The following is a 23915-nucleotide window of genomic DNA, read 5'->3' on the forward strand; positions in this document are numbered from 1 at the left end:
CTCTCTCCTCTCCTCTCTCCTCCTCTCCTGTCATCTCCTCCCTCCTCCTCTCTCCTCTCCTCCTCTCTCTCCTCTCCTCTCTCCTCCTCTCCTGTCTTCTCCTCCCTCCTCCTCTCTCCTCCTCTCTCCTCTCCTCTCTCCTCCTCTCCTGTCATCTCCTCCCTCCTCCTCTCTTCTCTCCTCTCTCCTCCTCTCTCCTCTCCTCTCTCCTCCTCTCCTGTCATCTCCTCCCTCCTCCTCTCTTCTCTCCTCTCTCCTCCTCTCTCCTCTCCTTTCTCCTCCTCTCCTGTCATCTCCTCCCACTTCCTCTCTTCTCTCCTCTCTCCTCCTCTCTCCTCCTCTCCTGTCAACTCCTCCCTCCTCCTCTCTTCTCTCCTCTCTCCTCCTCTCTCCTCTCCTCTCTCCTCCTCTCCTGTCATCTCCTCCCACCTCCTCTCTCCTCCTCTCTCCTCTCCTCTCTCCTCCTCTCCTGTCATCTCCTCCCTCCTCCTCTCTTCTCTCCTCCTCTCTCTTCCATCTCCCAAGGTCGAGGGGGCAGCCCAGGGTTCCCTGGCACCTTAGGACCTAAGGGAGAGAGGGGTAACCCCGGCAGACAGAGCTACGGCCCTGAGGGCCTACCAGGAGGACCGGGATTACCAGGACCCCCCGGACCTCCCGGACCACCAGGCAGATCTGGTACGTTACGGCTTCCCAGCAATCAAGTCCAACCAGACTTTTGCAATTCTGCGATCACAAAATGTTTTGCAAAATCAACAATCCTCTCCCCATATTACTAAATGTTTTACATCCCTCCAAATACCTGTCACTATCATTCATATCACTACCATTCATTATGTCATCCACAAATACCTGTATCACTACCATTCATTATGTCATCCACATATACCTGTATCACTACCATTCATTATGTCATCCACAAATACCTGTATCACTACCATTCATTATGTCATCCACAAATACCTGTATCACTACCATTCATTATGTCATCCACATATACCTGTATCACTACCATTCATTATGTCATCCACAAATACCTGTATCACTACCATTCATTATGTCATCCACAAATACCTGTATCACTACCATTCATTATGTCATCCACAAATACCTGTATCACTACCATTCATTATGTCATCCACATATACCTGTATCACTACCATTCATTATGTCATCCACAAATACCTGTATCACTACCATTCATTATGTCATCCACAAATACCTGTATCACTACCATTCATTATGTCATCCACATATACCTGTATCACTACCATTCATTATGTCATCCACATATACCTGTATCACTACCATTCATTATGTCATCCACACATACCTGTTATCACTACCATTCATTATGTCATCCATATACCTGTATCACTACCATTCATTATGTCATCCACAAATACCTGTATCACTACCATTCATTATGTCATCCACATATACCTGTATCACTACCATTCATTATGTCATCCACATATACCTGTATCACTACCATTCATTATGTCATCCACATATACCTGTATCACTACCATTCATTATGTCATCCACACATACCTGTATCACTACCATTCATTATGTCATCCACATATACCTGTATCACTACCATTCATTATGTCATCCACATATACCTGTATCACTACCATTCATTATGTCATCCACATATACCTGTATCACTACCATTCATTATGTCATCCACATATACCTGTATCACTACCATTCATTATGTCATCCACATATACCTGTATCACTACCATTCATTATGTCATCCACACATACCTGTATCACTACCATTCATTATGTCATCCACATATACCTGTATCACTACCATTCATTATGTCATCCACATATACCTGTATCACTACCATTCATTATGTCATCCACATATACCTGTATCACTACCATTCATTATGTCATCCACATATACCTGTATCACTACCATTCATTATGTCATCCACATATACCTGTATCACTACCATTCATTATGTCATCCACATATACCTGTATCACTACCATTCATTATGTCATCCACATATACCTGTATCACTACCATTCATTATGTCATCCACATATACCTGTATCACTACCATTCATTATGTCATCCACATATACCTGTATCACTACCATTCATTATGTCATCCACAAATACCTGTATCACTACCATTCATTATGTCATCCACAAATACCTGTATCACTACCATTCATTATGTCATCCACATATACCTGTATCACTACCATTCATTATGTCATCCACATATACCTGTATCACTACCATTCATTATGTCATCCACACATACCTGTATCACTACCATTCATTATGTCATCCACATATACCTGTATCACTACCATTCATTATGTCATCCACAAATACCTGTATCACTACCATTCATTATGTCATCCACATATACCTGTATCACTACCATTCATTATGTCATCCACATATACCTGTATCACTACCATTCATTATGTCATCCACATATACCTGTATCACTACCATTCATTATGTCATCCACACATACCTGTATCACTACCATTCATTATGTCATCCACATATACCTGTATCACTACCATTCATTATGTCATCCACATATACCTGTATCACTACCATTCATTATGTCATCCACATATACCTGTATCACTACCATTCATTATGTCATCCACATATACCTGTATCACTACCATTCATTATGTCATCCACATATACCTGTATCACTACCATTCATTATGTCATCCACATATACCTGTATCACTACCATTCATTATGTCATCCACATATACCTGTATCACTACCATTCATTATGTCATCCACATATACCTGTATCACTACCATTCATTATGTCATCCACAAATACCTGTATCAGGTTTGTTTTGATATTTTAATCTGCGCGTCGTGATCTCGTTTGGTGTGGGTGGACAAAATTAATTAATGCACGATGGCGCACGCGCGCAGCCGGTTTGGGTTCCGTGTTCGGGCCAAACACTGTACATTAGCATTCCCGAAAAGGTAGTGCGTCCGACCACCAGAGTGGGGATGTTGCTGTTACCATGGAAACATTCAGTCCACCAAAACAAACAAACCCAAAATAAGACTAAATCAAGTTTTCCAAGCCGACTACATGTATATGCATGGTTCTAATGTAAACTGACAGTCAGGACACTGTTTACTAACACCTGTAAGTGGAGCTGGTCACTCAAATCCAATATGCTTTCTCACATTTCACCACTAGGTGTCTCCCTCCCCATCTGAACGCAGGACCATAGATATACAATACATATAGTATGCACATAGTGTTAATGGTATATAGATATATATTGCTCTGATATAGTGGAGAGAGCTATCTATGGCTCTTTTTTAAAAACATTGACCTTTATTTAACTAAGCAAGTCAGTTAAGAAAACATTCTTAATTTCAATGAACAGATTTTTACTTTCGAGGTTCGGGGATATCTATAGATATCTATTGCTCTGACATAGGAGACAGCGATATCTATTGCTCTGACATAGGGGACAGAGATATCTATTGCTCTGACATAGGGGACAGAGATATCTATTGCTCTGACATAGGGGACAGAGATATCTATTGCTCTGACATAGGGGAGAGAGATATCTATTGCTCTGACATAGGAGACAGAGATATCTATTGCTCTGACATAGGGGACAGAGATATCTATTGCTCTGACATAGGGGACAGAGATATCTTTTGCTCTGATATAGGGGACAGAGATATCTATTGCTCTGACATAGGGGACAGAGATATCTATTGCTCTGACATAGGAGACAGAGATATCTATTGCTCTGACATAGGGGACAGAGATATCTATTGCTCTGACATAGGGGACATAGATATCTTTTGCTCTGACATAGGGGACAGAGATATCTATTCTCTGACATAGGGGACAGATATATCTATTGCTCTGACATAGGGGAGAGAGATATCTATTGCTCTGACATAGGGGACAGAGATATCTATTGCTCTGACATAGGGGACAGAGATATCTATTGCTCTGACATAGGGGACAGAGATATCTATTGCTCTGACATAGGGGACAGAGATATCTATTGCTCTGACATAGGAGACAGAGATATCTATTGCTCTGACATAGGGGACAGAGATATATATTGCTCTGACATAGGGGACAGAGATATCTATTGCTCTGACATAGGGGACAGAGATATCTATTGCTCTGACATAGGGGACAGAGATATCTATTGCTCTGACATAGGGGACAGAGATATCTATTGCTCTGACATAGGGGACAGAGATATCTATTGCTCTGACATAGGGGACAGAGATATCTATTGCTCTGACATAGGGGACAGAGATATCTATTGCTCTGACATAGGAGACAGAGATATCTATTGCTCTGACATAGGAGACAGAGATATCTATTGCTCTGACATAGGGGACAGAGATATCTATTGCTCTGACATAGGGGACAGAGATATATATTTCTCTGACATAGGGGACAGAGATATCTATTGCTCTGACATAGGAGACAGAGATATCTATTGCTCTGACATAGGGGACAGAGATATCTATTGCTCTGACATAGGGGACAGAGATATCTATTGCTCTGACATAGGGGACAGAGATATCTATTGCTCTGACATAGGGGACAGAGATATCTATTGCTCTGAGATAGGAGACAGAGATATCTATTGCTCTGACATAGGGGACAGAGATATCTATTGCTCTGACATAGGGGACAGAGATATCTATTGCTCTGACATAGGAGACAGAGATATCTATTGCTCTGACATAGGAGACAGAGATATCTATTGCTCTGACATAGGGGACATAGATATCTATTGCTCTGACATAGGGGACAGAGATATCTATTGCTCTGACATAGGGGACATAGATATCTATTGCTCTGACATAGGGGACATAGATATCTATTGCTCTGACATAGGGGACAGAGATATATATTGCTCTGACATAGGGGAGAGAGATATCTATTGCTCTGACATAGGGGAGAGAGATATCTATTGCTCTGACATAGGGGACAGAGATATCTATTGCTCTGACATAGGGGACAGAGATATCTATTGCTCTGACATAGAGGACAGAGATATCTATTGCTCTGACATAGAGGACAGAGATATCTATTGCTCTGACATAGGGGACAGAGATATCTATTGCTCTGACATAGGGGACAGAGATATCTATTGCTCTGACATAGGGGAGAGAGATATCTATTGCTCTGACATAGGAGACAGAGATATCTATTGCTCTGACATAGGAGACAGAGATATCTATTGCTCTGACATAGGAGACAGAGATATCTATTGCTCTGACATAGGGGACAGAGATATCTATTGCTCTGACATAGGGGACAGAGATATCTATTGCTCTGACATAGGGGACAGAGATATCTATTGCTCTAACATAGGGGACAGAGATATCTATTGCTCTGACATAGGGGACAGAGATATCTATTGCTCTGACATAGGGGACAGAGATATATATTGCTCTGACATAGGGGACAGAGATATCTATTGCTCTGACATAGGGGACAGAGATATCTATTGCTCTGACATAGGGGACAGAGATATCTATTGCTCTGACATAGAGGACAGAGATATCTATTGCTCTGACATAGGGGACATAGATATCTATTGCTCTGACATAGGGGACATAGATATCTATTGCTCTGACATAGGGGAGAGAGATATCTATTGCTCTGACATAGGAGAGAGAGATATCTATTGCTCTGACATAGGAGAGAGAGATATCTATTGCTCTGACATAGGGGACAGAGATATCTATTGCTCTGACATAGGGGAGAGAGATATCTATTGCTCTGACATAGGGGAGAGAGATATCTATTGCTCTGACATAGGGGACAGCGATATCTATTGCTCTGACATAGGGGACAGAGATATCTATTGCTCTGACATAGGGGACAGAGATATCTTTTGCTCTGACATAGGGTACAGAGATATCTTTTTCTCTGACATAGGGGAGAGACATTTTCAGATAATATCTTTGCTACAAATGAAGATGAACAACAGTGGGTAAAGGTTTCATACTTTGAACAGAGGCAGACAGAACGCAGTGGGGCAACTTCTGGCTGTCTCTATGGGGTTGCCACAGGGTTAAATTCTCAGGCCGACTCTTCTCTGTATGCATCAATGATGTCGCTCTCGCTGCTGGTGATTCTTTGATCCACCTCTACGCATACGACACCATTCTGCATACCTCTGGTCCTTCGTTTGGACACTAACCTCCAGATGAGCTTCAATGCCATACAACTCTCCCTCCGTGGCCTCACAACTGCTTTTAAATGCAAGTCAAACTAAATGCATGCTCTTCAACCGATCGCTGCCCGCACCTGCCCGCCTGTCCAGCATCACGACTCTGGGCGGCTCTGACTTGGAATATGTGGACAACTACAAATACCTAGGTGTCTGGTTAGACTGTAAACTCTCCTTCCAGACTCACATTAAGCATCTCCAATCCAAAATTAAATCTAGAATCGGCTTCCTATTTCGTAACAAAGCATCCTTCACTCATGCTGCCAAATATACCCTCGTAAAACTGACTGTCCTACCGATCCTCGACTTCATTTACAAAATAGCCTCCAACACTCTACTCAACAAATTGGATGCAGTCTATCACAGTGCCAACCGTTTTGTCACCAAAGCCCCATATACTACACACAACTGCGACCTGTATGATCTTGTTGGCTGGACCTCGCTTCATAATCGTCGCAAAACCCACAGGCTCCAGGTCAACTACAAGTCTCTGCTAGGTAAAACCCCGCCTTATCTCAGCTCACTGGTTACCATAGCAGCACCCACCCGTAGCACGTGCTCCAGCAGGTATATCTCACTGGTTACCCCCAAAGCCAATTCTTCCTTTGGCCGCCTCTCCTTCCAGTTCTCTGCTGCCAATGACTGGAACGAACTGCAAAATTCTCTGAAGCTGGAGACTCTTACCTCCCTCACTAGCTTTAAGCACCAGCTGTCAGAGCAGCTCACAGATCACTGCACCTGTACATAGCTCATCTGTAAACAGCCCATCCAATCTACCTCATCCCCATACTGTATTTATTTATTTATCTTGCTCCTTTGCACCCCAATATCTCAACTTGCACATTCATCTTCTGCACATCTTACCATTCCAGTGTTTATGCTAAATTGTAATTATTTAGCCTCTATGGCCTATTTATTGCCTTACCTCCCTTATCCTACCTCATCTGCACACACTGTATATAGATTTTTCTACTGTATTATTGACTGTATGTTTGTTTATTCCATGTGTAACTCTGTGTTGTTGTATGTGTCGAGCTGCTTTGTTTTATCTTGGCCAGGTCGCAGTTGTAAATGAGAACTTGTTCTCCACTAGCCTACCTGGTTAAATAAAGGTGACATAAATAAAATAAATGAAATAAAACTATCACTGGGGATGGGGGGGGGCATAAATGTTTCCCCCCCCAGGTTTATCATTGGAATGTGATACAAAACAAGACAACCGTGTGCTTTAGGACCATGCGGACACTTCTGAGCGGTCGGCTGTTTGGAGTGTTTATCCGACTGAATACATTTTTAAAAATAATTATAATTATGACCCCCCCCCCCCCCCCTTATAAACCAAAGTTGCGCCCCTGGTTTTGTCCAAAAGATTGACCAACCCATCATATTACATATGAGCAAACTAACAGACCAAATAAACAGAGTTTCTATGTGAGAGGTCAAGTTTGTGTGTGTGTGTGTTTCAGTCAGCATCCAGCCCGGCAGGTTTGACAATCTACCAGGAGCGCCAGGACGACCAGGAGGCCAGGGACCACCTGGAGCCAGTGGATACAAAGGACCCAAAGGTAAGACTTCCTATTGCACGCACACACACACACTGTCCATATCAACTGCACACACACACACACACACACACACCAGTATAGCTTCCGTCCCTCTCCTCGCCCCTACCTGGGCTTGAACCAGGGACCCTCTATACACATCAACAACAGCCACCCCCGAAGCATCATAACCCATCACGCCACAAAAGCAAGGGGAACAACTATTTTAAGGTCTCAGAGCAAGTGAAGTCACCGATTGAAACGCTATTAGCGCGCACCACCGCTAATTAGCCATTTCACATTGGTTACACACACCCCCTTTTGACCTCCTCCTTTTCCGCAGCAACCAATGATCCGGGTCAACAGCATCAATGTAACAGTATAGCTTTCGTCCATTCCCTCACCCAAACCCGGGCTCAAACCAGGGACCCTCTGCACACACAGACAACTGATACCCACGAAGCATCGTTACCCATCACGCCACAAAAGCCACAGCCCTTGCAGAGCAAGAGGAACAACTACTTTAAGGTCTCAGAGCAAGTGACCTCACCGATTGAAACGCTATTAGCGCGCACCACCGCTAACCAGCTAGCCATTTCACATCGGTTACACACACACACACACACATACATACACACACACAGTTGAAAACAGCAGATCTGGGACAGGTAGCAAGTCCAGTGAACAGGTCATGGTTCCATAGCCGCAGGCAAAACAGTTGAAACTGGAGCAGCATTACGGCCAGGTGGACTGGGGACAGCAAGGAGTCATCATGCCAGGTAGTCCTGAGGCATGGTCCTAGGGCTCGGATCTTCCGTGAGAGAGAGAGAGAGAGAGAGAGAGAGAGAGAGAGAGAGAGAGAGAGAGAGAGAGAGAGATTAGAGAGAGAATACTGAAATTCACACAGGACACTAGATAAGACAGGAGAAGTACTCCGGATATAACATACTGACCCCAGCCCCCCGACACATAAACTACTGCAGCATAAATACTAGAAGCTGAGACAGGGGGGGTCAGGAGACACTGTGGCCCCATCCGATGATACCCCCGGACAGGGCCAAACAGGCAGGATATAACCCCACCCACTTTGCCAAAGCACAGCCCCCACACCACTAGAGGGATTTCTTCAACCACCAACTTTACCATCCTGAGACAAGACCGAGTATAGCCCACAAAGATCTCCGCCACGGCACAACCCAAGGGGGGGCGCCAACCCAGACAGGAAGATCACGTCAGTGACTCAACCCACTCAAGTGACGCACCCCTCCTAGGGACGGTATGAAAGAGCACCAGTAAGCCAGTGACTCAGCTCCTGTAATAGGGTTAGAGGCAGAGAATCCCAGTGGAAAGAGGGGAACCGACCAGGCAGAGACAGCAAGGGAGGTTCGTTGCTCCAGAGCCTTTCCGTTCACCTTCACACTCCTGGGCCAGACTACACTCAATCATATGACCCACTTAAGAGATGAGTCTTCAGTAAAGACTTAAAGGTTGAGACCGAGTCTGCGTCTCTCACATGGGTAGGCAGACCATTCCATAAAAATGGAGCTCTATAGGAGAAAGCCCTGCCTCCAGCTGTTTGCGTAGAAATTCTAAGGACAATAAGAAGGCCTGCGTCTTGTGTCCGTAGCGTACGTGTAGGTATGTACGGCAGGAGCTTATCGGAAAGATAGGTAGGAGCAAGCCTATGTAATGCTTTGTAGGTTAGCAGTAAAACTGTGAAATCAGCCCTTGCCTTGACAGGAAGCCTGTGTAGGGAGGCTAGCACTGAAGTAATATGATCAAATTTTGGGGTTTTAGTCAGGATTCTAATAGCCGTATTTAGCACTAACTGAAGTTTATTTAGTTCTTTATCCGGGTAGCCAGAAAGTAGAGCATTGCAGATGTCTAACCTAGAAGTAACACACACACACACACACACACGCACACACACAATCATGCACACACACACAAAGGCGCATACACACACGCAAACTCACATACACACAGTACGTGCTCAGACATCTGTACAGCCATTTTACACTATAACTCTCAAACCCAATTCCTTTCCAACACCTCTTAGGTGTGTTTTCATAAAGTTACAAATCAAATAGCCCGACATCGGGACAATAAAGCTTTTCTACATCTCGATCCTAAACTCCTTACCTCCACCTTCCTCTGTGGTCCAGGGGAACTGGGTGACTGTAACTGCCTGGGAGGAGGCACCACGGGTGGGGTGGGGGCCCCGGGGGCTCCTGGGTCTGATGGAAGACCTGGTGCCTTCGGCAGGAAGGGCGAAAGCGGAGACCCAGGCATACCCGGTTTCGGAGGACAACCAGGAACACCTGTAAGTTTCCAGTGACCAAAATGTTCTCCAAATAAGTTTTAAAAATGAAGCAGTTGTCTACTCTCTTTCCTCTGTTCAATGTTTACAATTCTCAAACTATGATAGTGTACACTAATGAGTTTACAAATCTGAGGTATACTGACAAACTGTGTGATGATAACACCTCTTCTTCTCACCTCAGGGCCGTGTGGGCGAGAGGGGTTTCTTCGGGCGTAAAGGAGAAAAGGGTGCCTCCTTCTACCCCACGTTCAGCGGAGGGATCCAGGGTGAACAAGGGGCCCAGGGCCTTCGAGGGCCCCCTGGAAACATGGGCCGACCCGGGAGAGACGGACTTCCTGGGTCCCCCGGACAGCCTGGGCCTCCTGTGAGTCACACACACACACACACACACACACACACACACACACACACACACACACACACACACACACACACACACACACACACATATATACACACACACACACATACATATACACACACACACACACACACACACACACACACACACTGACATTATTATGTCTGTGTCCAGTATAAAATAAGTTAGAGGTATGGTGAGCCAATGCTGCTAGCAGGTAACCATAGACTTCCAGTCATTGGGCTAACGCTAATTAGCAATTGTGTTAGCGCTTGTTAACAACTTCCTTCAAACTGCACACAGAGACATAAGGATGGTTTCCGCGTGTTCATCTGACTCTGGGGAAGTAGATAAAGGGTCTCATTGCCAACATCCCCAAGTATCCCTTTCAACAGACATGATCCTCTCCTCAGGCTGATGTTGATGGCTATGGAACCATTGGAGAGAGAGGATTCCCAGGGATCTCAGGCGCCAAAGGTCGCGCCGGTGAACCTGGAGAGAACGGGATTGGCTACCAGGGTTCCGTCGGCTCCCGTGGGTTTCCAGGCGACTCGGGCTTTGCGGGGTTACCAGGGCAACCTGGTTTACCTGGCCCTCCAGGTATGTGCCACTGCAGACACCCAATGAAGGAGAGAGGGAGAGAGGGAAAGGGGGATAATTGGTCAGTTGTACAGCTGAATGCATTCAAGTGAAATGTGCCTTCCGCACATACAGTACCTCCTATTCTCTCCACAGGAGAACTGTATAGTCCATACAAACTGTCTAACAGATCGACTCCTAAGAGTCACTCTTACCTCCCATTGTGTGAACAACACAACGTATTTCTGTACCACAGCCAACCATAAACTACAGGTACAAAGAAAAGCAGCATAATTGGAACATACAGAACAATAAGGAGCCATTCTCGCAGCTTGCGACATCTACACGGTTCTCCTCCCAACGTTCATTCCCTTTCAGGCAGTTGGAGGGTTTATTAATGAGCGTCATTAATGTGCTTATCCTTCCTCTAGCTCGCTGCTTAATCGATTCACACAGATCAACAGTAATTCATTTGCTGTGATTATGCTACTACTGTGCTGTGATTCTTCAATCTCAGAGGAGAGAGAAACTGATATGTTTTGGGAAAAAGGAAAACAAGTTGGATGTTAATGTAATGATCATTTAGACTAAGTGTTCAGGAGACAATACCTGATCACAATTACAGGAGTCCTGCTGAAACATTGGGATGTCCTAATATGGAGTCCTGCTGAAACATTAGGATGTCCTAATATGGAGTCCTGCTGAAACATTAAGATGTCCTAATATGGAGTCCTGCTGAAACATTAGGATGTCCTAATATGGAGTCCTGCTGAAACATTAGGATGTCCTAATATGGAGTCCTGCTGAAACATTAAGATGTCCTAATATGGAGTCCTGCTGAAACATTAGGATGTCCTAATATGGAGTCCTGCTGAAACATTAGGATGTCCTAATATGGAGTCCTGCTGAAACATTGGGATGTCCTAATATGGAGTCCTGCTGAAACATTAAGATGTCCTAATATGGAGTCCTGCTGAAGAATTCGGATTGCTTAATATGGACACCGTATTTATAAAAGCAATAAAGAAACACCATTGGACTCAAATTTTACTCGCTAGCTGACTCTTCTCTGAGACTGAACAACACAAAACCCAACAACTTTTTGCTACTCATATGAATGAACGTGTGTGTGACTGTTGCTTAAGTTTTCTGACACAATAAAGCTAATGCTAAACGTTATTTTGAATACAACATGTTATTCTCTTCTGAAAAGAGAGAGAGAAAAAGATGCAATGCAAATACATAAGTAATATATTTTTTGTTGTAGTTTAATTAAGTTACTATAAACAGTAGCTACATCATTTTGATAATATCACTTTCTCCCTCTATTTCTCTCCTCTTCCGGAAAACAATAAACTTGGCCCAACATCTCAGAATGATTTTTATTTTGCTTATACCTTAACTGAATGAGCTGAATCTCTAACCTCTGATTTGCTGATTGTTTGATTTAATTATTTTATTTGGCTTATGTATTGATTGGCTTGACTATATGCAAATGAATGACCTTAATTGGCTTGCCTTCTACCGTCCTGTCCTCCCAGTATCTCTCTTACTTTCTTTCTATCTTTCTTTATTTCTCTCTCTTTTCTTTCTTCCCCCTCTTCTTCTCTCTATTTTCATCCCTTCATCTCTCTGATCCTGTGCATGTTTGTCTGACCAGGTGACAGCTGTGGGCAGGAGGGGGTTAATGACGCAGAGGGAGATGAGAAGCTAAAGAGAACTGCCCTGGACAGAAACCCGAGCCCTAGATACAGTCTTTTAGGGCAACTCTGTTTGAGATTCAGTTTCGATGGCAGCCATTTTGCCACTGAGAGTTCCAAGACAATAGGATTCCATTCTCAGATGGAATGTCATTGTCATGGAACATTTTTGGTGTCAAAATGGATGACAGACAGTTGGCCACGGTACTGTGCACTGTACCTGTGGCTCAGGAGATACTAGATAATCCAGTGGTCACTGTTTGAATGAAACATCCCAACTGCTCATTTGAACCTTGTCATGGCACAGAAAGGACACTGAGGTTGTGTTTACTCAACGTGTCCACCGTTTGTTCATAATGTCACAGATGGAAACTCCTTGATGCACCACATGATTGGGATTCCATTGGGCTTGACTCAGTTGATGATTGACACTTGATGATGGACATGTTGACCAGTGTTGAGTTACCAGGTCCGAGCTACATCTCTCTTAGTCTGTCAGAAAATGGTTTGGAGCTTAATGTTCACATGGTTAGGAGCTTAATGTTCCCATGGTTAGGAGCTTAATGTTCACATGGTTAGGAGCTTAATGTTCACATGTTTAGGAGCTTAATGTTCACATGGTTAGGAGCTTAATGTTCCCATGTTTAGGAGCTTAATGTTCCCATGGTTAGGAGCTTAATGTTCACATGGTTAGGAGCTTAATGTTCACATGTTTAGGAGCTTAATGTTCACATGGTTAGGAGCTTAATGTTCCCATGGTTAGGAGCTTAATGTTCACATGGTTAGGAGCTTAATGTTCACATGTTTAGGAGCTTAATGTTCACATGGTTAGGAGCTTAATGTTCACATGGTTAGGAGCTTAATGTTCACATGTTTAGGAGCTTAATGTTCACATGGTTAGGAGCTTAATGTTCCCATATATATATCCCATTTAGCAGACGCTTTTGTCCAAAGCGACTTACAAGTCGGCTGGGGCCACTACTTTTGCATATGGGTGGCCCCAGTGGGAAACGAACCCACGACGCTTGGCGTTGCAAGCGCCATGCTCTACCGACTGAGCCACACAGGACATATTGGTATCTTTGCTCTTTTACCCGTTCACTGTTTCTCTCGAACGGTACAGTGTATAACTGTTTCATTGTAACTTGGTGTTTCTTTAGGACTCGAGCAATAGTTGTTGTGCTGACAGAATTAACATTTTCAAATATATCATTATCAGCCAGCACTGTATCTTGAATCTCCTGCAGTTTTATTGCATTGTTGACAACAACCATGTCAACAATAGCATTTTCCTGCGCATCTGAAAATATTTTTCCTCTTCCCCCTGTTGGGGGCAGCCTTTGGGTCCTGTTGTAAAAATATATTTTACAGTCAAACTTACTGTAATATATATCTGTGTAAATATTCTATAATTGCAATACAAAATAGATTCCTTTAATGTTTTCATTTACTGTAAGGATGTAACTCTCACCTGTTTGTATGATGGAAAATTCTCATTACAGATGCCACTGTGGATCTTTGCTGATTGGGTTGCACCCTCAACCCTGCCTCTCTCAATGAGAGACCATGGTTCACGACATGGTCTATAAGTGTAGCCCTTATTTCATCTGAAATAACAGCTCTTTGTCTTCTTTGTCTTCCTCCACGCATCCGCCTTCTCCCTGCCACCCTTCTCCCTCCACGAACCCATCTTCCTTGTTCCATTTACAAAATGAGTCTTTCTGAGCTCTACCTATATATACTGTAATATGTGTGTGTGTTCACTAACAAGTCTAAAACAAGACACCTGCTTAGCCTTTCAGCTGAAATTGCAATCAGCAGTGTTTGAAAGGCACAAGGCTGAAATCTATTCCGTTTTGAATGTGTGGTTCACAGTTTTGACAGCAGTGTGTTAGCATTTGAACAAAGTGCTGTAAATCCACAGTGTTGTGCAGGTTGTGGTTAAAGTCATGGGATAAGTGTGTAGAGTTTTGAAAACTGTGTTCAAGCAATGAAAAACGAACTAGAGTTTGGTCCACATGAACTGCTGCTGTGCAGACTGTAGTTAGAGTTTTGCACATGTGACTCCAGTTGTGTCCACTGTCGTTTAGCAATCGAAAAAAACTGTAATGTTCCCATGGTTAGGAGCGTAATGTTCACATGGTTAGGAGCTTTCAGTGGCAGTTAGCAGTGCACTACTTTACTCCTTCTGCTCCAATCAGAGTTGCTGGTGCATGCATTAAGCTTTGCCTCTGCTAAGTGCTTAACCAAGTTGGAGGAGGGACTACGATGGCGGGTAGCCAATCAGACCTTAATAATACCAAGTTGGAGGGGGGACTACGATGGCGGGTAGCCAATCAGACCTTAATAATACCAAGTTGGAGGGGGGATTACGATGGCGGGTAGCCAATCAGACCTTATGACATTATTCAACTAATACCAAAGAAAAGACATTCAGTAACTGACTAAATGTGAATCACTTTTAACAGGCCTTAACTATTAGCATTGGTTTAATCAATGACTTACTACTTTTAAATCAACACACTGACATTATATTCTCACCATAATCTAACAGAATCATTATCACATCAATGCAAATCCATAAACAAACATGAAGCCTTAACGAGTAACAGTAATGTGTTACAGTGATGACCAATATGGATGTATAAGCTAGACTGTACTATAATCTTCCGATGGTATTGTACCAGTTTTACTGAGACATAGAGGGCTTGACTCCAGTGTGTGTGTGTTAACCGTGATCTGACTGACTGTCACTAGGGCTGACGCTACCATGTCGTCTACCTGGTGAGGATGGAAACCCAGGCCTCCCTGGAATACCTGGAAGACTAGGTAACAAACAGACTTCATCACCATGGCAACACTTCCTGTTTTGTCATTTCACAATAATTTTTTACACAGAGGTTGGCAACATCTGTGTGTGTGTGTGTGTGTGTGTGTGTGTGTGTGTGTGTGTGTGTGTGTGTGTGTGTGTGTGTGTGTGTGTGTGTGTGCGCGCATGCGTATGTAGGTCCCAAGGGCGAGTCAGGTTTCCCAGGGGGTCCCGGTCGGCCCGGTTTTGACGGAGGGAAGGGAGAGAGAGGAGACCCAGGTTACGGGGGCCAGCCTGGGCCACAAGGTAAAAACACAGCTATTGTTGCCCCTCCTATTTGACCTTATCACCATTCACCACTCTTTTCCTTTCCAACATGACCATCTACTAACCATCTACTGATCATTTACTGATCATCTACTGACCATCTACTGATCCTCTACTGACCATCTACTGACCATCTACTGACCCTCTACTGACCATCTACTGACCCGCTACTGACCCTGTACTGACCATCATCTGACCATCAACTGACCATCCACTGACCACTGATATCTATGGTCCATTGTTGATATTTATAGTATATGACTTCTGGTTAGACTGGCTTTTGTAATTGCTGCCAATTACTGACAATAAATATTTGCTGAATTAAACTGACTGAACTTTCCTATGACTTCCACTTAGTCTTTTGATTTCTGCCAACAACGAATGGCCTTTAGTGTCTGCTAAATGCCATAAATAATAGTGAAAGTAAAGATGTATGGAATTGAACCAACTCTATCCTCATCCTCCCTCCCTCCCAGGTTTCCCTGGCCCCAGAGGAGATGCGGGTGGCCCAGGTATCCCAGGCGAGGGTCGTCCAGGGGCCCCAGGAAAGAACGGGCTCCCGGGGCGGCCAGGGGGGAAGGGCCGGCCGGGGGAGGTGCTGGGGTCCTCAACAGGGCTCCCTGGAACACCTGGGTTCCCAGGAGGACCAGGAGACAAGGGAGAGCCAGGAGCATCAGGACGTCCCGGAGGATCAGGTGGGTCTCAGCATGATAACTACCTAATCATCTAATGAATATCCCTTCAGGAACCAATAAAATATCTATGTAACCAGCCATCTATCTATCTGTCTGTATCATGTTTGAAGGTAAGACCCAGATGCAGACAACGTCGAACCGTTTACTAAGCCAACAGGGGCAGGTAATAGACGAGGGCAGGCAGGGGTCCGTAAACCAGAGGTGGGGCAACGGTACCTGACAGCAGGCAGGCTCAGGGTCAGTCAGAGAGGTCAGGCAGGCGGGCTCAGAGTCAGGACAGACAGGGGTCCGTAAACCAGAGGTGGGGCAACGGTACCTGACAGCAGGCAGGCTCAGGGTCAGTCAGAGAGGTCAGGCAGGCGGGCTCAGAGTCAGGACAGGCAAGGGTCAAAACCAGGAGGGAGAGAAAAGAGAGACTGCGGAAAAGCAGGAGCTGAGACAAAAAACAAAACGTTGTTTGACTTGAACAAACAAGAGGAAGTGCCACAGACAGACAGAAAACACAGGTAGAAATACACAGGGGATAATGGGGAAGATGGACGACAGCTGAAGGGGGGTGGAGACAAGCACAAGGACAGGTGAAACAGATCAGGGTGTGACAGTTAGTCTGTCTGTCTGTCTGTATGTCTGTCTGTCTCTCTATGAAAACGCTTTAAACTACCTACAACTTCAAAGCCTTCATAAAGCCTTTAAAATGGCCGCATTGATGCTTCACATATTATTTTGTGGGGATGTTTCTATGTGGCTCTGTCTATCTGTGCTGTATGTTCCTGTGGGCCCTGCTGTATTTTACCTTGTGTCCCATATTATCCCAGGTTTTGATGGTCGGTCGGGCATTCCCGGAGCTAAGGGTGAGCGCGGTACGGATGGCTACCCAGGAACTCTAGGTCTTCCCGGACTTCCTGGAGACAGAGGCAATGGATTTCCCGGTCCTGCTGGACCAGCCGGAAGCAAAGGATTTCCTGGTCCTCCAGGTGAGAGTCGGAACTCAGAACGCTCACTAATTGAATTTTGTCCAGAATGTTTGGGAATGTTGTCATTAAGTCATTGAATCCATTCATTCCAGCTCCCAGATATCTTCTACTTGTTGTTTTTCCTTTCAGCCCACAGAGAAAACACACTCTTTCCTCCTTTTAGCCCACAGAGAAAGCACACAGACCCACTCCGACTTTTAGCCCACAGAGAGAACACACAGAGACTCTCTCCTCCTTTTAGCCCACAGAGAGAACACACACAGACTCCTCCTCCTTTTAGCCCATAGAGAGAACACACAGAGACTCTCTCCTCCTTCATGCCTTTGTTGATTGTGAAGGCTCCCCACCAATCCTCTCCTTTATCGATATGTTCTCTCTATTTCCTGACCTTCAGTTTGCTTGCCTGTAAATCCACTGGTTGCCTGTTTGTGATCTCCATCACCAAAAGCATCTCCTCACCCTCTTTCTCTCTTCACCATCATCTCCATCCATCCTATCATCCTTCCATCCCTTTCTTTTTGGTGTTGGGTCTCTCCCTAGGCTGTCAAGGTGAGCTACTCCCTTCCATTCATCCCTCCATCCCTCACTCCATCTCAGACCACTTCTACATCTCAGAACAACCCCAATCACCCCCCTCTGCCCAATCTCACCACCTCTCAATGCTCCTTTGGAGTGTTACATTTTAGAACAACCTGCGTCTAGATCTCCCGACGGATCTAAACACAGAGCATTTGAGTCCAAAGAAAGATATGGAAGAAATTGTAGTTTGAAACCCTGACTAAACTTAACTAAAGCTGGTGTGTGTGTCGCTGTAACATTGATAAGCTTGTGTGAACCCTTGAGCCCATCTTAGCTATCCAACCCACTCACCTAAAACGTCGAGCCTCGAAGGCTGTTCTAGAAAACAGCAACCATAGAGGGCTTTCTAGAAACTTCTAGAAGACAGCAACCACAGAAATTTGTTCTATAAACTTCTAGAAGACAGTAACCATAGAAGCATGTTCTAGAAACGTGTAGAAGACAGCAACCACAGAAGGCTTTCAAGAAACTTCTAGAAGACAGTAACCATAGATGCATGTTCTAGAAACGTGTAGAAGACAGCAACCACAGAAGGCTTTCGAGAAACTTCTAGAAGACAGTAACCATAGATGCCTGTTCTAGAACCGTGCAGAAGACAGCAACCATGGAAGGCTTTCTAGAGTGTATTTATGTGTTTGAGCTATCTAATTTTACTCTAGAATTGCACTTGAGTGTATAGTATATATTTTATCATAAACATTGGCATGATCATTTTTCATCCCTTGATAAGATATTTTACTGGTTAAATTCAAATATGTTAACCAGAGGTAATACTTTATACCCATGTGCCTATTCTACATTTTAATTCATTCATTCAGCAACCTGAACCCTTATGTACAATTGCATCTTAAACTACGACAGGAAGGAATGTAACTGGACATTCCTTCCGTGTGTCGACTCATACTGTATGTTTCATTCTGAATTGTCAAAATCCTTTTCATTGTAATTTTGATACTGCATATTACAATAGTACTGCTTATGGACAGCAAGGTATGTTGTGTTTCTGACAGTACAATAAAGGTAAGTTGTGTTTCTGACAGCATGTTACAATGTTATATTCATGTAACGTTTCTATATTTGTATTTATCAGCATTTCTCCCTCCCTTTTTGAATGTCATTGAATGTACTCCTTTGATTCCCAGAGGAAAGTGTTATGCATGACTGTGTCCTCCCGATCCCCACCCAGGCTACCCCGGTTTAAAAGGAGCCAGAGGTGACACGGGCTTCCCAGGCCCAACTGGGAGGAAGGGACAACCAGGACAACCAGGAGGGGATGGATCATCAGGACTCAGGGGCCTTCAGGGACCACTGGGCCCAGGGGGAAGAAACGGCATCCCTGGGGGACCAGGAAGGAAGGGTAAGGGGGGATACTTATTATCAATTAAAGATCCAACTTCCTATAGCCTGAATAGCCATACATGGTCTATTAAAGCCATATGTGAGGAAGGGGGGAAATCTTCAACACACATCTACAGCTAGTTACAGTAACTTCCTGGTCAGGGTAAATGACTGTCTATTCAGGGTACTACTTTTGAATAGATGGGACTTTCTAGAGATAAGCAGGACCTGTACACACTATTCCTCCATCTTTATTTGGCAAAAACAGTTACAACGCTTCGATCCAAAAGTAGATCTTCGTCAGATCCACTATAGGCATTTTTAAACATCTTTGTTTTCCCCACTCACAGGCGAGAGAGGTTACCCTGGACTGGTAGGATTCCCCGGAATGCCAGGTAACCCTGGAAGACCTGGTGGACCAGGAGGTAAAGGAGCTCCGGGGTTCTCAGGAAAAGACGGCCTGCCCGGTGACTTCGGAGCGCCAGGACCTAAAGGTACAGGATTGGGAATGACAGAATCAATGGAATGGTGGGAAGAGAGAGGATATGGTGTAGATCATCATTCTGGTCTGACATGATGAGTAGTCTGACAGTTCATCATTCTGGTCTGACATAATGAATAGTGTTGACAGTTCATCATTCTGGTCTGACATAATGAATAGTCTTGACAGTTCATCATTCTGGTCTGACATAATGAAAAGTCTGACAGTGCATTTGTTCTGGTTTAGCTTCACGTTTTTTTAAATTGATTTGGGATTTGTTCTCACCCTACTGTGTAGAAGAGACACTAACTGTATGAGGTACAATCTAAATTATATAATCTAAATTACATGGCGTGTGTGTGTGTGCGTGCATACGTGTGTGTGCGCGCTTGCGCATGTATACGCACTTTTGCGTGTGTGTGTGCGTGCGTGTGTGTGTGATCCAGGTGACCAAGGTTACCGTGGTCTCCCCGGCCCACCCGCTCTGCCCCCTAGAGTAGATTACCTGGAGAAGGGACAGAGGGGCGACAACGGTGCCAACGGACTACCTGGTTTCCCTGGACCTAGAGGTAGGTGGTAGGCTACAAATCTAAATCCTTAGCCATTTTGTGCCAAATGTATGTCATCAACAAGCTCCTAAAGCATGCGTTTCTGTCAAATCTGTGTCACCAACAAGCTCCTACAGTTGCCATTTTATGCCTCCCTGTCTCAAGGTGATAAGGGTTTCCCAGGCCAGCCTGGTCGTCAGGGTTTGCCCGGGCTGCCTGGTTATGCTGACAGGGCTAAAGGGGAACCAGGACTCCCCGGTCTCCCCGGACGCCCAGCCGGGCCAGGCTACCCGGGCCCTGTTGGATCTCCTGGTATCATCGGCTTCCCTGGCATGCCTGGACCAAGGGTAGGCAAAGACACCACAATAGAAAGAGTTTAACAGTGACACTGTGGGCAGTAAACAGAAGTGGCAGTTGATGTTATACTGAGTGTGATATATTTAGAAGTAGCAGTTGATGTACTGAGTTTGATATATTTAGAAGTAGCAGTTGATGTTGTACTGAGTTTGATATATTTAGAAGTAGCAGTTGATGTACTGAGTTTGATATATTTAGAAGTACTGTAGCAGTTGATGTTGTACTGAGTTTGATATATTTAGAAGTACTGTAGCAGTTGATGTACTGAGTTTGATATATTTAGAAGTACTGTAGAAGTTGATGTTGTACTGAGTTTGATATATTTAGAAGTACTGTAGCAGTTGATGTACTGAGTTTGATATATTTAGAAGTACTGTAGAAGTTGATGTTGTACTGAGTTTGATATATTTAGAAGTACTGTAGCAGTTGATGTACTGAGTTTGATATATTTAGAAGTACTGTAGAAGTTGATGTTGTACTGAGTTTGATATATTTAGAAGTACTGTAGCAGTTGATGTTGTACTGAGTTTGATATATTTACAATGTTGTGTCTTTGAATTATATGACATGCTGTTTTACCAAATCATTTACCTAAGATTTAATTGATTAGGTGATTGAATTGAACCATTCAACAATTGAACCATTAATAACCTGGGGCACTGCGGGCGCATTCATTTATACATCCCGAATCCACTCACTTAAAAAAGATCTGAACATCTTTTATATCAATAGCAGTCAATTATTAATCGTCACCTCGATCGGTCTCATTCTGATTGTTGTAAGTATTTGGTTATCTGCACGAACCCTATCTAATAAGTTGAGTCAGCAATACACAAATTGGCTTAATTATTTATTTACTAAATACCCAAATAATCACACAGAATTACGTATATATACAGGATACATCACACATCGATTACTAATCATGACATGAAAAGCCCCTAGTGGACTAACCCGATATGAAGGCTGGTTACACAAAGGAAGGCGGTGGGGTGTGAATGAAAGAGTGGAAAGACTGAGGGACAAATGGATAGTCTCTATTGGACCTTGAGAAGCTATGCTACCGTAAATACACAATCGTATGCATTCTAATAACAGCTCATTCGGAAAGGAAAATGCAAGATAAACTCAGCAAAAAAAGAAACGTCCTCTCACTGTCAACTGTGTTTATTTTCCGCAAACTTAACATGTGTAAATATTTGTATGAACATAACAAGATTCAACAACTGAGACATAAACTGAACAAGTTCCACAGACATGTGACTAACAGAAATGGAATAATGTGTCCCTGAACAAAGGGGGATCAAAATCAAATGGTGTGGCCACCAGCTGCATTATGTACTGCAGTGCATCTTCTCCTCATGGACTGAACCAGATTTGCCAGTTCTTGCTGTGAGATGTTACCCCACTCTTCCACCAAGGCACCTGCAAGTTCCCGGACATTTCTGGGGGGAATGGCCCTAGCCCTCACCCTCTGATCCAACAGGTCCCAGACGTGCTCAATAGGATTGAGATCCGGGCTCTTCGCTGGCCATGGCAGAACACTGACATTCCTGTCTTGCAGGAAATCATCCACAGAACGAGCTGTATAGCTGGTGGCATTGACATGCTGTAGGGTCATGTCAGGATGAGCCTGCAGGAAGGGTACCACATGAGGGAGGAGGATGTCTTCCCTGTAACACACAGCGTTGAGATTGCCTGCAATGACAACAAGCTCAGTCCGATGATGCTGTGACACACCGTCCCAGACCATGATGGATCTTCCACCTCCAAATCGATCCCGCTCCAGAGTACAGGCCTCGGTGTAACGCTCATTCCTTCGACGATAAACGCGAATCCGACGATCACCCCTGGTAAGACAAAACCGCGACTAGTCAGTGAAGAGCACTTTTTGCATGTCCTGTCTGGTCCAGCGACGGTGGGTTAGTGCCCATAGGCGACGTTGTTGCCGGTGATGTCTGGTGAGGACCTGCCTTACAACAGGACTACAAGACCTCAGTCCAGCCTCTCTCAGCCTATTGCGGACAGTCTAAGCACTGATGGAGGGATTGTGCGTTCCTGGTGTAACTCGGGCAGTTCTTGTTGCCATCCTGTACCTGTCCCACATGTGTGATGTTCGAATGTACCAATCCTGTGCAGGTGTTGTTACATGTGGTCTGCCACTGCGAGGACGATCAGCTGTCCGTTCTGTCTCCCTGTAAGCACTGTCTTAGGTGTCTCTCAGTACGGACATTGCAATCCCACCTCCACGTTGAAATTCTCCCTTTTAAATGTATTGGCACCAGTCCTCATGTCACTAGGAACTGAATTTGACTTCCGTTAACAGGCTTTTATACTGTGGGAGAGAAGGGCGTGTTTCATAGTTCTCAACCAATGTCTGTTCACTTGGGCGTGGCCATTGAGTGAGCATAGTTTACTTATGAAAACAATTCTCTCATTTAGAAGATAAAATTACTTTTTATCTTTTCACAAATGTCATATTTCTACATTTAAATTGCACAACAATTCCATGTGAAACTGATATCTAGAATGTGGAGACTTTCCAAGATACAATTTATGTCACCCTATCATCAGATATAATGTCCCAGAAACCAACTGATCTGACATCATATTCTTTAAGTACCAACGGACACTTTCAACTGGTTAAGAAAGGAAATATTGTTCCATTTCCCAACCTTTTGATGTTACCATACTCTCTCTATGTAGACAAAGGTCTTTCCAATAGTCCATTCTGTAGAGTGGAGAGAGAATGGGAAAGGGTATTTATGGGGGGGTCATAAACCTCACCCAACAGGGCAACGTCATGACACTGAATTTGATTTATTTAGAAGTGGCAGTTGATGTTAAACTGAGTTTGAAATATGTGACCCTCCACGTGGATTCGATCCTATGTAGCAAACATTTAAATGGTGTTTTTTTTACATTGGATAAAAGTAGAGACTGCAGTTGAGGAACAATGTTAAATTTAAGTTAATAAACTTGTAATCCCACTTTTGAGAAAATGGCCCTTGAATGTTTTGCTACACCTACTGTAGTGCTCTTCTTTGTCTA

General features: G+C 44.1%; 1 protein-coding gene across 1 annotated transcript in view; it reads left to right on the forward strand.

The window, feature by feature from the left end:
- LOC135510318 (collagen alpha-6(IV) chain-like) overlaps nt 1-23915 on the forward strand; it is a 229955-nt gene that overhangs the window by 179007 nt on the left and 27033 nt on the right. Inside the window, 13 exon segments of the mRNA XM_064931155.1 lie at nt 526-675; nt 7719-7817; nt 9959-10116; nt 10298-10480; nt 10891-11077; nt 15514-15585; nt 15764-15871; nt 16369-16587; nt 17403-17561; nt 19327-19497; nt 19829-19972; nt 20406-20528; nt 20673-20854. Of these exon segments, the coding sequence (XP_064787227.1) occupies nt 526-675; nt 7719-7817; nt 9959-10116; nt 10298-10480; nt 10891-11077; nt 15514-15585; nt 15764-15871; nt 16369-16587; nt 17403-17561; nt 19327-19497; nt 19829-19972; nt 20406-20528; nt 20673-20854 (1955 nt within the window).

The sequence above is a fragment of the Oncorhynchus masou genome, chromosome 23 (assembly GCF_036934945.1).
Source record: "Oncorhynchus masou masou isolate Uvic2021 chromosome 23, UVic_Omas_1.1, whole genome shotgun sequence".
Classification (NCBI taxonomy): Eukaryota; Metazoa; Chordata; class Actinopteri; order Salmoniformes; family Salmonidae; genus Oncorhynchus; species Oncorhynchus masou.